General features: G+C 47.6%; 1 protein-coding gene across 17 annotated transcripts in view; it reads left to right on the top strand.

Moving 5' to 3' along the window:
* LOC117232714 (tyrosine-protein phosphatase Lar) overlaps positions 1–14,488 on the top strand; it is a 278,813-nt gene that overhangs the window by 230,745 nt on the left and 33,580 nt on the right. For all 17 annotated transcript variants that reach the window (XM_033492311.1, XM_033492390.1, XM_033492320.1 and 14 more), the window contains one exon: positions 12,849–13,031. In XM_033492311.1, coding sequence (XP_033348202.1) covers positions 12,849–13,031 — 183 coding nt within the window. The remainder of the gene's footprint in view (positions 1–12,848; positions 13,032–14,488) is intronic.

A 14,488-nucleotide genomic window follows, 5' to 3' on the forward strand; every position in this document is an offset into this window, starting at 1 on the left:
CACCGTGCGTTGATCGATCGCAGTCAAATTCTTTCGTTCGTCGATACTCCTCAGCGACGAGACGAAGACGCGGTATCCAAACGGAGAACCGTTTCAACCTCTAAATACCGCAACTTGGATAACTTCGAATATCGTGCGTACGTTTTTGCGTATTTAAATCTCTGCCTCGCTTTCGCCGTCTCGCGAAACGAAGGAAATAGAAAGTACGAAGCGAGGAACTTTCGGAAGCGTTCGTTGGAAGCTGCGCGAGAGTCGCAGTCGCGAAATCTCTTCTTCGACGCCGGGGCCGTTATTCGCCAGCGGTCTCAACCGTACGGTATTCACGCGGTAAAATTTTTGTTTCCGCTAAATGAAACGCTAAAAACCGTCGAATGTCCGGGTCGTTGGCGAAAAGAAGGGAAAGAAAAATAAAACCATTGCTGGAAGCTGGCTTCTTATGAATTACTTAAGAATACGAGCAAGCCGCTGAATCGACGTATTTACGGCCGCTGCCTCCTTCCGGCAAGCCCTTCTTCTCAAAGCCTCGAGGAAAATGCTTTCGCGTGGTTTCCCAAACCGGCTACCTTCTTTCTTTTTTTTTTTTTTTTTTCGACGCGCCGCACGAAAACTTTCAGCAGGGCGACTTTCGCGGCCGGGCATAGTAACGACCGCAAGCTTTCTCTGCCTGGTATTTGTTAAATTTCGCGCGATCGTAGCGATTTCGCGCGGCAACAAGGGAAAATTTCGTCTAGCGCTTAATCCTTTAACGCGTAAGTTTCTTCGACTCGGAAGATCAACGATACGCGATATATCTTTCCGCAATTCGAAAGATCCGATCCGAAGATTAAACTAGCGTCGTGGCAGTTTCTCCGCTTTTTACATAAAACGAGAGATTATGCTGTGGGAAGATTCTCGCGTCTGCAGTAGAAATGAAAAAAGAGAAGAAGAGAGAGAGGGAGAGAGAGAGAGAGAGAGAGAGAAAGACGACCGACAGGAACGAAATCGCAGGGGAAAATCCAAAGAATCGACTGACGATGGTGACGACGTGCACGCGAACCTGGCAACCCGTTCTCTCTTGCTCTCGTTTCGACCCTCTTCGGCTATTCCTCGTGTTCCACTCTGCTGGCTATTCGAGGTTAATCCAACGAGAAATACCGGATGTCCATTAGCCAGCGAGTCCGTTTCACGATCGCCGAAACCGCTCTGCCGTGCCGGTTGTCTACGCGTTCATCGGCACGCACGATCCCGCTTGCTTCGCCGTTTCAACGACCCGCAATTTTCCCGTAAACCTCGATGCGAGTAACCCGCTTGGCATTTTCTCTAATGCGCCGGATTAATTAGCTAATGGGCCGTCGAATATTTGCAATCGAACCCTCCATATTTACACTTATTTCGCAAACGAGTAGCATTCGTGCGCCGATTTTCGATCGCGTTGCACTTTCCATTATAATCGCGATACGATTTTTGAGTAAAAGTGGAATATGCACGGCGCGCATCGTTTTCCGTCGTGGGAACGCGAGCCGAAAAGCGATATCGATTTGGCAAAGTAGGATGATTTCGCGATTAAGCCGGATCGGTCGATCCTCGGTCGTATCGGTATCGGACGAACGAGCTAAGTATCGTTCGATCGGCAACCTGTCCGCAATAGCGGCGTGCGACCGTCGCTATCGGTTATCTGGTAATTGATTCGGACGGTGCATCGAGCGTATATCAACCGCATGTAGCGATGATTTAGCGGCTTCTCCGAGTCGCTAGATTTCCTATTCACCGACCGAAAATTGGACGCTCGAGTACGACAGTCGGAACGTTATCTGCTTTCTACCGCTACTCTGCTGTTGCTACTGCTATTGTTTTAAACGCTCGCCCCTCTCGATGAAATTATTGCGAGCAAATGCACGATCGTGTCCTCTTGGCGTTTCGGCGAAACCGGCACGCCCGGAGCTACACGATGGAAATTTAGTCGCAGCACTGGGCTCGTTGCAAACAATCGAGAAATCGATCGAAGGAAAACAAGCGATCCTATGAAAACATCGAGCTATCGTGGAATTGCCTAATTGCCAGGTCGCGAGAGGGAGATCGTCAACACCGTTTTTTCCCTCGCGCATAATCGAACTTTTTATTCGCGTCTCTTCCATTAAATTGCCGAATATCAACGTACGAGGTTTTGCACTTTAATCACCGATGTTCCCTTCTCTGTCCCTCCATTTACCTTGCCATCGATAACGCGAATTCGCCGTCACTTTCCCTTTTCGCTCGGAAAATGTACTTCCGAAATCCAGCCTATCTTCGCAACCAACGCAACTGCCGCGTTCCCAATTGGCTGCGCGAACCATCCGTGCGCGAATCTGCGTCCTCTGACCGGCTCTCTGTCTCTCCGCCAGACGCATTTGTACACGACTCGGGGTCCTGGATCACGAACCATGGATCATGAGCCATAGATCATGGCCCGTGGAGCGTGGATCGCGTGAATCCTACGAAACCTGTACCGTATATCCGGCCGGCGATATGTTTGACGAACGATGCTGCTCGATGCAGCGACCGATTCTCTTTGAGAAAATCATGGAAATTTAATCGTGAGCCGGCTGAACGTTCTCCGTGTCCGATCTCCTCTTGTTTCGAGCGGCTGCGCGTAAAAAAGTCGAAGCAACGCCGGGCCTGGCTGTACACGCGCGCGGAAAGGAGACGTCGAAACGCAAATACGAGCGTTACCAACTCCTCGTTTGTTTGCAAATCGTTATGCGGCCACCGTTCGGCGCCATTTTCGTGGTATTCTCGGCGGATTTTCGCGCAGCCTGAGAAATCCAGCTTTCGCATGGAAGAGAAGGGCTTTGAAAGGCAGTTTTCCGGCCACCGGAAACGTGAAATACAACGATGCGTCATAAAATGACCGATACGACGCGATCGCTTCCGCGAAGAATTATTGTACCGTGTATTCGCTGGATGAACACGCGCCCGGAAATCCGGCCACGTCGGTACGCGTTTTCGCGAAAGGTATACGTCACGTGGGAAACCGTAGAAGCGGGATAGGCAAGCGGGGAAAAATCTCCAGATTCCCCTCGTCGTTTCCTTTTTCCCACCCACGCTGTTGCGGATTAAACGCACGAGGCATTTATCGGTGACCCTCCCTCCGGTTTTCCTCTGACGTATTTCGATTCCTTTGAAACTCGTCTGGGGATCCATCTCTGAAAGGAAGCCGCCGGTAAACTCGTATGTCGTTCGCGTCGTTCGCGTCGTTCACTCGCTTCGAGGAATAGAAAGGCAACCGACGTCGCCTTATTCCGATCGTCGCAGCTTTTATTTTTGTTTCGCGAAAGTATGCCGATGGCTAGGAATGCAACGTAACGCGAACCATAGCCGTTTCATTTAAACCGATTGCTCTTTGGCATAATACACCCTCGTCCTACTCCGATGAAACTACTGCAACTCTCTGAGAGGGTGTGTGTGTGTGTGTGTGTGTGTGTGTGTGTGATGTGTAGGGACCTCCTCGAAGCCTCGGCGAAATAATTGATCGATGGAAATGCTTCGTACGGAAATACCCGCGTCCCTGAAAAGCGGCCACGATTGAAATGGAAAAACATTGGTAAACTTTGAGTTTCCGATCAGTCAGCGTTCGTTCTCTTTTATCCGCCCCTTCCCTTCCTCTTCTTCCTCCTGCATACTCTCGCCCTTTCTCTCTCTCTCTCTCTCTCTCTCTCTCTCCCTCTCCTTTTCCGCTTCAATAGCAATTCTCCGCCGATAAATTTCCCCGCGCGCACTTTATATTCACGATATTGTAATCGGCTGAATAAATTCAAGCTCTGCCATAAATCGTTCCATCAAACATGCATAAAGGTGTACCGCTTTCGATTAATTGATAAGAACGAGGTAAGAGCGCTATCGACGGTCGGTGGAACGAAACGAAATGCTTCGGTAGGCTCGTGGCCCTTTCTTTTCTCCTTGTTACCGTTCAGACGTTCCACTTCTGGTTTCTTCGTCTGCCACAACGGTACCCATCACCCTCTACCACCTACCGCTTCTCTCTCATCCTTTTTTCTCTTTGGTTAATGACCCACCTGCCCCGGCGAATACCAGAGCCACGGTTTCGTTTCTTCCGGACCAGCGTAATGCGAGCAGAATTAATTACAAGATCAAAAGACGATTTAGGCTGGCTTTCTCCCAACGTCGCTGCTCTCCGCCTTCCGTCTCGTCTCGAACGCGAGACGAGTTTGGTCTTTAGAGCCTAATCCCCTAGAGCCGCTACTCGAAACCAAGCCACTTGATGCAAGGCCTCGTTAAGACGAGGTGGCACGAATCGTTCTTGAGGGGATAGCTTGAATATTACGAGACCTTCCCCATACGGTATCGCACCACCTGCTGCTGCTGCTGCTGCTGCTGCTGCTGCTGATGCTGGCATGGTGACGTTATTCTAACTCCTAGCGTTCTCGCATTAACCTCGTTTGGCGGCTTGCGAAGACGCGCTGTCGATCAGATCCGATCGCGCGACCCTTTCTCGCGACGTTTCCAAATGGAGCTGGCACGCGATACGACGCGACGCCATGCCACGCCACCTGACTGAACGCGCGTAGTCTGCGTTCGAATTTTCACTTTCTCGCTTTCTCTTTATACCCGTTCCCCGTTATACCCGTTTTCTGGCCACTCGTGCGAGATTCGCGGAAAAAATTCCATCGGTCTGTACTCGTTAATTAAAACTCCGATGAAGTTAGAACATTCTAGAAAGCTTTAACGAGGGATCGAAGTCGCGAGTTTAATCATTTTCTACGGCTACAACAAAAATTGAACTCGCTGCTTGATATAGGTTCCGTCGTACGTAAACTCGAGCAAAGTGGAAGAAGAAGAAGAAGAAGAAGAAGAAGAAATTTGTGCGGCGCGCGAAACGAAGCAATTTTTCTTCCGATCTTCTGTAATATAACTTTAATTTCTCGATTTCCCGATTCTGTTTCTCTCATTTTTCCCCTTTGAACGCTAGGAATTTGAAGAAAAACTTATCCCGCGGGAGTTAGCCCGGCCAAGTTCACAAAGTCCGCCAAAGGGAAACACTTCTTACGCGCATAGCATCATCGACCGGTAGTAGTACATCGTCTCGAGCTTTCTACTTGTCCTCCTATCGAATTTAATTTTCCAATTTCACCAAACGTATTCTCGTCCACTTCCGTTTTCCAGCGATTTACGTGTTCGTCGCTGGGTCGAGGTACCTCTCTTTCCGCAAACGCAGCCAATTTCCCATAGATCGATTTCTCTCGAAATGACGTAAGGCGGTCCTCTGTACACGTACACGTGCTATTCGTCTTCTACCAAACGTACGTACACACACATGCGCCTACATTTACATATGCATATACAGGGTGACCCGTATAACCTGGCGTAATACTAACATCGGCCAGAGAGCGATTCCACGTGCAGAGATAAATGCGCTGCGTGGAATAACATTTTCCAGTCGAAGAATCAAGTTTTCCAATTTCTCGACTCTGCCGATTACCGATTAACACGACTATAGAGACACTCGGCAGCGGATCGTTCCACGTGCGAACGTACGCGAAAAATTATGAAATGCAATTTTTCCGTTTCGGATCTCGCTTTCAAGAAAATACAGCTTAAGCGCGTTTGGATAAAGCTACAAGTTTAATTTCATCGGAAACGAACGGTTCCGCGAGAAAATGTTATTCTACGTTTCTCGCTTAATTTCCCACGTAGAATCGCTTCTCGAATTGACAGCAGGCTACGTTATACGAGACACCTTGTACATCGAGGACGGAAGCGTGGCCGTGCAGCTGCGTCACCGCGTGCGATTGAATTATGAAAGCTCGCTTGCACGGGACTTTTACGGCAGATTTTGACCAGTGTAGTTTATTGGCCCGTTCCTTATTGAGCTTCCGTTTCGCGCTGCCCCGACAGCAACGTATTAATTCCTGTTTCCGCCTCGTCAGCCGATCGCAAATTTTCCATCGACCGATGACACGATCGTCGTGCAAAAGCTTTTAAAGCCGGATCCAGGCCGGAACGACCGCGACGGAAATCTCGTAACCGGGGGAACGTTCCCCTCTGAAAAATGCCAGTTTAATTCCTTCCGCCAGAGTACGTAGCCGTCTCTGGTAAAGAAGAACCAATGGGCAAAAAAGCAAGGCTCGCGTACCGCGATGCGCCACTGTTTCGTCCAGCGTAATTACCATTACCACCGCGTGCCATCCATTCCGTTTGCCCTCGTACAAAGAAACGCCCGTTTTACAGTCTGCGAACTGTTCTTTCGAGCATATTCGTTAGACTTATAGCTCCTGACCGGTGAATTAAGATCAGGCGGAAAATGTTGTTTCCGAACATCTTACGAATTAACGAATTACGCGAGCATTGCAAAATGAGAAAAATTACAAAACGCAAGTCTATACGTAATACGTAGTCCACGACTTTCTAACTCGTCGATTTACATTCGTTGTTCCTTTCGTTCCATATCGTTCGCGATTCGTAGCGATAATTGCCGAGAGGTTCGTACGCGTTTCATCCTTGCAAGCTGAAAATTGTACAATTGGACGCGTAGTTCGTACATTTTCCAGACGTTCTCTCGACGAACGTGGTTGTCCTCGTCGTCGCTGGTGCTCGCTCTTGCCAATATAGAATCCCAGCGTTGTTTCCGATTGAAAGTTTTCAAGTGTTTCGGAACAGTCGAGTGGTCCGGGGCGGCCGTTCGCGTCTCCATAGGGAACGAAAGTTGAAATCCGGCGGGTCGTCGCGTCGGTGGGTAGGAGAGAAAGCAAAGAGAAGAAGAAGGAAAAGGAACGAAAAGAAAAGGAGTTCTACGGAAAGGAAATTGGCAGAATGACTCGGACCTTCCCCTGCTTCTTTTTCGGTCGGTAGCGAACGCTAACACAGCCTTTGCTTTCTCTCTCTCTCTCTCTGTCTCTCTCTCTGTCTCTCTCTCTCCTTCTTTCCAGCTTCTGACAGAGAAGATTGCGATTTAGGGAAGTGCGCGGTTGTCACCGAATGGCGTGTTCGCCCGAAAAGCTGGCGGAAAGATTTTCATCGCGCGGAAACACGCTGGAGAACGTCGCGAAACCAACGAACGGTACACGCCAGGTTGTCGACTTTCGCCTCGATAAGCTGCTCGGGGATAAGCTCCCAAGATACCGCATAAACCTATCTTGCTTCCCGGCAAAGTTATCCTGAATATTTTACTCGTGAAATATCTGCGCTTCGAACGAGCCAACTTTCGAATATAGGAAACCCGACTCTTAATCGATTTCGACGCGGGCAAATTTTCTGATCGGCCTGGCCGCTACATTCATTCTCGCCGTACCATCGCATCGTCTCGAATTTTTCCTCTCCAGTCTCGGTCCTGCCAGTCACGTTCCCCCATCAAAATGTAGATGCGGCGAACTGGACCACCGAGTGGGTATTATTTTTTCGCTCGATCCTAAGCGTTATTTATGCGCGCTGCTCTTCGACCGATTTTTAAATTCCCCGGGGAGCCTGTAGCACGCGCGGCCGCTCGTTATTATTTCCGTACCACGTCGGAAGGGATTTGCACAGGGAACCGAAGGTTCGTCTCTCATCGCGAAACGTGATTCGTTCACGACCGGACACGACCGAGCTTTCAGAACGGCCGTCTAATCGACGAAATTTATCGCTTATATCGATTCGGTGTATTGTTAGAATTTAGTTGGCGATTTAGAAGGCCGGAACGATCCGCAAGAGCTGGGGTCGTTCTTCCAATGGCGAAATCGCGTTTCCTTCTCTTAGAGTCTGCAACAAATTTCCAACAAATATGTTACGCTTGCTGAAAACGGCTAAATCAACGCTCACCTGTTGCTGATTAATCTGTTATAACACCAATAAGATAACGATTCGTGTCGATATAATCGATGAGAACGATAAAACAAAGTGCGCTCTAAATTGATTCTCCCATTTCCCCGCGCTCGTCTCTTTTCCACTGGCTTCTTTCGCCCGGTGCTTTATTCTTCCTCCATATCCTAGGAAATCCATCGCTTTGTCGTTATCTAAAGCGACTTCGCGTAAACGGATGGAGCCGGCAGATCGGTCTTCCGACGATCCCTCGGACGTCGTGGAAACTTGTTCCTCTTCTTTTCGCTTCGATGCGAGAATTTCCATACTCTGCAATTTCTTCGCTATAGATGCAGCGAGGCAAAGAAGAATCTAGGAGAAGAGGAGGAAGGGGGAGGAGGAAAGAAGCAGTGAGAGTTTTTCTTCTCGGGTTTTGATCGAAAACTCGGTAAACCGAGCGACGACGCGGCTGTATTATTTTTGCGTTGAGACGGTAAGAGGATGAAGAACTCGGCAAAAACAGGCAATCCGAGAATCGACGGAGACAACGGCGTTAGCGAGAAGGTTCTCGTTACGAGGATAACGTGGAACGATGGCGGCGGTCGTATCGTCGGCGATCGTTCACGTTGTTGTTAGCAACAGATGGTTTTAAAAAGAGACAGAACGATCATCTTCGAAAAGAAGGATCGCGAGTCAGAAATTTTGAAAAAGGTATTTTCGTTTAAGCGGAAGACACGCGGTAGTGATCGTTAAATATAACGGAAATTTGTCGACAAATAAAGTAGCTAAAAGATACTAAGTTTTAACGTTACCGCAACGTCAGTTTCGGTATTCTCGTTACGAATAACGATTATAAACGATCGAAATTGTTTTTGATTACTTGTGACCGGTATGGATGCCGGAATTCTTTTTTTTTTTTTTTTTAAGTACCAATAATCGTTATCGATGACGGGACCCTTTGTTTTTGGTTATCGATAACCGTTGTACATCGCAGAATTTTTTTTTTTTTTTTTATTATCAGTAACCATCATCGATGACATTTTTTTTCTGCTTATCAAAAAACTATTGGATCGGTAACTGAGCGATCGCTGATTTCGTCAATACCACCTAATGACAAATTCCGCGATCATTTAGTCGCCAATCCAATATCGTCGACGATGAAATTGATTTTCGGTTAGCGATAGAAATTATCGACGAGGAAATTCTTTTCTCTTCCCTTCTTGCTTTTCACTCGATTCTCACTGACATTACCGATTATGAGCATCTAGAGGATGGTGCGCTGGCGCGTAAAACCGTATTTCAACATCGTCGTTAGCACTGTAACGAGATGGCACTATGATGACTCTGTGCGAGATAAGGAAGAAACGGACGCGAGAAGGGAGAGAATGAAAGGAAGCAACGAGACTCTTTCGTCGAGTGACGCGGTTGTATTTTTTTGCCACGCGATCGGAAACAGCTGGTTACGGAGGACTCGGCAAGAAGGAGCGATCCACGAATCGACAGAGGCAATGGCGTTAGCAGGAAGGTTCTCGTTGTCGCGCGGTCCACGGTGGCGGTCGTATTGTCGATGGTAATCGGTGAAAGCGGTGGCGAAGAGAGAGAAATTGTTTGTCACGGACTGGAACGCGAAGGAAAGGGTAACGGAAGAGAATGAGAGGTCGAATCATCGCGGCATACGGACGATTCGAGGGGCGGGAAGGTCTGTGGGCGATTTCTATTGTCGGCCGTGAACACCGCTCACGGTCGCCGATATAATTGGCGCCGCCCTGCCGGATAACTCGAACGATAACGAGGACAAAAGAAACCACGCCGGCGAAGAAAACAATGGACCAAGATCCGCTGAAAGTACCCGAAGAACGAGGAGCGGCGCTCTTCGCCGCTGGATGACACGACAGTCGGCTGAATCTGACAGAATTCAACCGACTTTTCCGGCTTGCTCGCGTCTAAGGTTCGAGTGCACCAACCGAGCAGCGACCTTTCCCGACCCAAGTGCCAACGATTCTCGCGCCTTAATCGCGCTCGTTAACGGAGCCGAGCTACCGAGCGAACCAAGCGAAATTCCTGCTAGCTTTTCTCGGCTCTCGGCGCGTTGTCGCATCCCGTCGCACCGACCACCTTCGTAATCTTTCAACCACGTTCGCGGAATACATTTCGCGGAAGAACCAAAGCGGACACCGGCCATTCGTTCGACCGAGTCTGCAAGAGATTCGTGCGAACGTAACGAGGTGTCAGGGACGGCAACCGTAGGGCGGAATCGTCTTCTCGCGCCGCGTTTCTTTAAAATTACGCAGAGATTTGTCGCGAACGCTGCCACTCCCTGTATCGACTTTCTCCACGTTGCGTTCATCGCACTTTTAAGGATGGTTTTAAGAATTTGAATATGAGTCAGCTTCCTTTTCCGCGCGACAGAGCTCCAACGCGATTCCGACTGGTCCTTTCTTCGATCTGTATATGCGTCGATACTGGCGTTGAATTCAAAGCATCTCTCGTTTTTCTTCGTCTCTTTCTTGTTCGTGAACAACGTCGACAAGAATCTCGAGAAAGTACAAAGACGTTACAAAGGCGTGTATGCTGAAGAATCTCGTGGTCTTCGTTTCACCGACACGCGAACGGTCGTACGCGATCCAACAGGTTCTACCGACTTATTACGTATTTACGATAAGAGCAGGCGACTAGATCAAAGTTGGCGAAAGTCGTACCGACGACCGACTGCTGGCTCGAGCTCCGATTGCTCTTTTAATTGACGAGATTATAAAAGAACGATTTACAAAGTACCGTCCCGGGGCCCCGGTCATGGTAATTACAGTTTGATCGCGCCGCTCTTTCCTAACTTTCACCCAGTTCGCGGCAATTGTACTAATAATCCTCGAATCTGAAAACATCCGCTTCTTTGAGTAGGATCTCTTTCGTGCAAAGATGACATACTCGTTTGAAATTAAAATAACAGCTGCGTCACTTTTATAGTAAAATATAGTAAGATATTTTCAATTGCAATAACGTGCAGTTTATCTCCAGGTATGAAATCTATAATACGATGTTATCCGATCCGAGTATTTTCTTTCGCAAAACGTTTGCATATTAATAGCCCGCGGGTGTACATGCATTTATGGGAGATGTAAAATTGTAGAAATGCACGGAACGTTACGTACGTTGTTAATAACGGACGAGAAAAATCTCGCGTTTTCACGATACTACGAAACGAGTGTGACGAGAGAGGAAGAAAAATTACGGGGACAAGACGCGTCAGCTCGTAATCGTCGAAGAGATCTTCTTGCCAAATCGACACGCGGCAACGTCTCGTCTCTGTATCGTCGGTCGTCGAAGCGAAATCCACGGAAACGCGGTAAGAACGACGAGAGTACTTTGCGAGTAACACGGTCTGTATAATTACCAGTGAAACGTCGAAGATTGTTGGACTTAATGACGATGTTATTGGAGCCTCGTTCGAAAGTAGAACGGATTTTTAATTAATCCCACGCGACCCAATTATCGGCGGATGTCTAATTTAAAAAATGGGATATAGGAAACGAGAAGGGAAGAGGGTAAAAAGGGGAAGAAAAATTTGTCGAGGAGGTTCGAGACGCGTAAGCCCCATTGAGATGGAACCAGGCCTACGCGAAGTAGTTCGAAACTTCGAGTGCAACATCCTCCAACTTACCTTTAACTACGAGTTCGCTCCAAGGATGAACGCAGTATCGTCGTAATTACGTGAAGAACGAGGCAAATGTGGCTTCTATCGCGTTCACCGCAAAACAAGTCGAATTAATCTCATCTCCGGCTAACGACACGTCAGCCTTCGGCTTCGTTGCTCCTGATTTTCTGGCTCGTCGGCAGAAGAAACGGAAAAACTTGCAACTTCGCCGCCAAATATTGACTTTACAGCGAATTAGCTTCTACGAATGTTTCCAGTTTATTCAACGTGTCGAACAACGCGGGATCCGCCGCGTTACCGCTGTTATGATATGAGAAGAAACAACGACCAGCCATGCTTTTCAAAATTTTATTCTTTACGATCGTTTAAGTATTTATTATTGCTGTTATCGTTATTATCGAGAGAGAGAGAGAGAGAGATCGTTATAAATTATCGAAGATGGAAGAACGCGATATGCAGGAATAATTCATAGAACATCGCGTGAAACATTCCATGTATTAGTACTTAGTACTGGTTTACAATATCCAATAGGTGAAACAACAGATCTCCACTCTTTTAGTTGTACCGGTAACAAATTTTTATTTTCCCATGTCGTAAAGTACCACAAGATACTACCGAAATATCAACAAAATCATCGCACATTTCGAGTTATTGTTGCGGTAAACGAACAACATATCGTAAACAATATTCGATGCTATAACGATTTATTATCCGTAGTTAAAAAGTATTTATGTATTTCTATAACGATGAAAACATAGAAAATAATTAGCGGAATTAAAATGCGGCGAGATATTAAATTACGATTTTATAGTTACATAGTCTATGCTCTTTCTCGCATTTTAAATGTGGAATACAAACGCAGATGGTGGAACATAGTTGGCCAACGACGCCTCGCGTTCGTTCATCTTTATCTCTGCATATTTCGAGCAGCCTCCAATCTCGCGTCGTCGTTCTTCTTGTCTCGAGAAACGCGAATAAATCGATCGGCTTTCGCGCTACGTCCAAGAATAGAAATTTCGAGGTATCGACCGACCTGTCCGTTTCTCCTCCTTCTCCCCCTCCCCTTTCCTCCTTCCTCCTCTTCTTCTTCCCTGTAAATCGTTTTACGAACTTTTTCCGGTATATTGAATTCTGATTCTATTCTCGAACACTCGGACACCGGTATATCCGGTCGCATCTACCGGTATCGCTGCACCGTCTTCTAGAAGACGAAACCTCTGTTTCCTGTACTGGGAAATAGAAATGGAAACTGGAATGGGATATCCTCGCAGTTCCAATAGCTTTCCCTAACTTTCGATCCCGCGGGACTGACCGCGGCATACCGGGCGCCACAGATTCTCCTAGAGGCTAGGAAACTGCGTGCACCCGCGTCTGTTCTTGATCGTGTTAAATAAATAGCACTGGGATCGCTGATTTACAATAACGCGAGATCGTTCGATTGTTACAGCCGAGAAATTGCCGAACGGTTTCCCGTTAATATCTCAAGCACCGACGACGAAGGTGGTCGAAATGGGTCATAACGCGGTGCTCCTCTGCACCGCTGTTGGGTCACCGCCTCCGATCATTTCCTGGGTACGGGACATGCTGCCTATCGACACGACCAATCCACGCTACACGGTTTTGGATACCGGTAAGTGAATTCCTTCTTTACGATGTTCGAATTTGCGCGTTCTCAAGAAAAACCGGAAGCCATTTATCAGCGTGTCTTGTAAGGAGATTCGAAATGCTTGGAATCGACTCGAATCTGAATTATATACGCGGTGGCGTAATTCGAAGCTCAAGACTTCTGCAAGTCTTGATCAGTCTGGAACGTTGCGTTAACTCGAATTCGCTACTTTCTCCGATACTCTCGAAAAGTAAGGTACTGACGTTCGTCAAAGTACTCCGCGTATCTTAACGCTGACGTTTAAGATTTCTTTCGATTTTAGTATCGGGTATATTAATTTAAAAGTAAGTGAATATTTCGAGGGAATTTCAATTTCTCGTTAGCGAACGTGAAACGTGTAGTGAATCTCGTGACGATCCAGGCTATCGAGGAAACCGGTGTGGATACTAGCACGAACTCTAAAGGGGAGCTAAACCTAATGAACAAAGCGAAAGATCGAGTGGATAGCTAAAGAAAAATCTGGATAGCGGATGAATCGAAGATGTTGGGCGGCGATCTACAGGTAACAATAGGGTGAAGCTCGATGGCGCGTGTCATATCTCGTCGAGTGCCAGAGTGCGTAAGTCACTGTCAACTCGCGGTAGCGTTGATCGAGTGGTCACGCGATATGGGAACATCCAGCACATCCATCTCGTTTGCCGAGAGTGCACACCTGCTCTGCACGGCTCTCCTCGCGAAGTACACTTCGTGTCTGTTCGTGCGCCGATCTACATATATCGTTGACGTTTTCGATCAAACTGCCAAAGATCCGACACTTTTTCCTCGATCGAACCGATCGTTCGGTCCGATCGGTCCGCTTCCAGACGAAACAAACAGGCTTTGGTGAAACGCTGTGTCATAAACGTTAAGCGTTACGCGCGAGACATATATATATATATATATATATTTTTTTTTTTCATTAAGATTTTATTATTCCTCGAAACGAACGCGCTCGTCGATGCGTGGACAGGCTGGCGATTCTCTATCACAGCCAGTTAAACAGATTTCCATCTTTCAGTCACGCATATACATAGCTACTCGGTGCGATAAAAAAATCTTGAAAAAATCGAGGAGAACGCGGCCGTGATTCGGTCAGCTGCTCGTTACCTACTCGTGACGCGTTCCGCGTATACTCGCGCCTGGCAAGTCGATAACTAATGTCGGTGCATAAACCGACCCATACTACTACGAACGTTCGCTACGCTCTCAACACGATTACTCGTTGAAGCGATCGATCTCTCCCGCGATCATCCACTAATTTTAAGCGTGGATAGGTGGCCCGTAAAAACTTTTAAACGGCGATCGAGACGAGTGGTTTCGGAAATCCTGCGGTTCTCTCGTCCCTTCTCACTGGCCATAAAAAGCGGAAACGTAATCGAGTGGCGACTAAAAAATGAAACGTTACGCGCGTGAGCGTTGACGAGAAGCGACTATTCGCGAAT

Source organism: Bombus vosnesenskii, unplaced genomic scaffold (assembly GCF_011952255.1).
Source record: "Bombus vosnesenskii isolate JDL3184/JDL3185 unplaced genomic scaffold, Bvos_JDL3184-5_v1.1 scf7180000013263, whole genome shotgun sequence".
NCBI lineage: Eukaryota > Metazoa > Arthropoda > Insecta > Hymenoptera > Apidae > Bombus > Bombus vosnesenskii.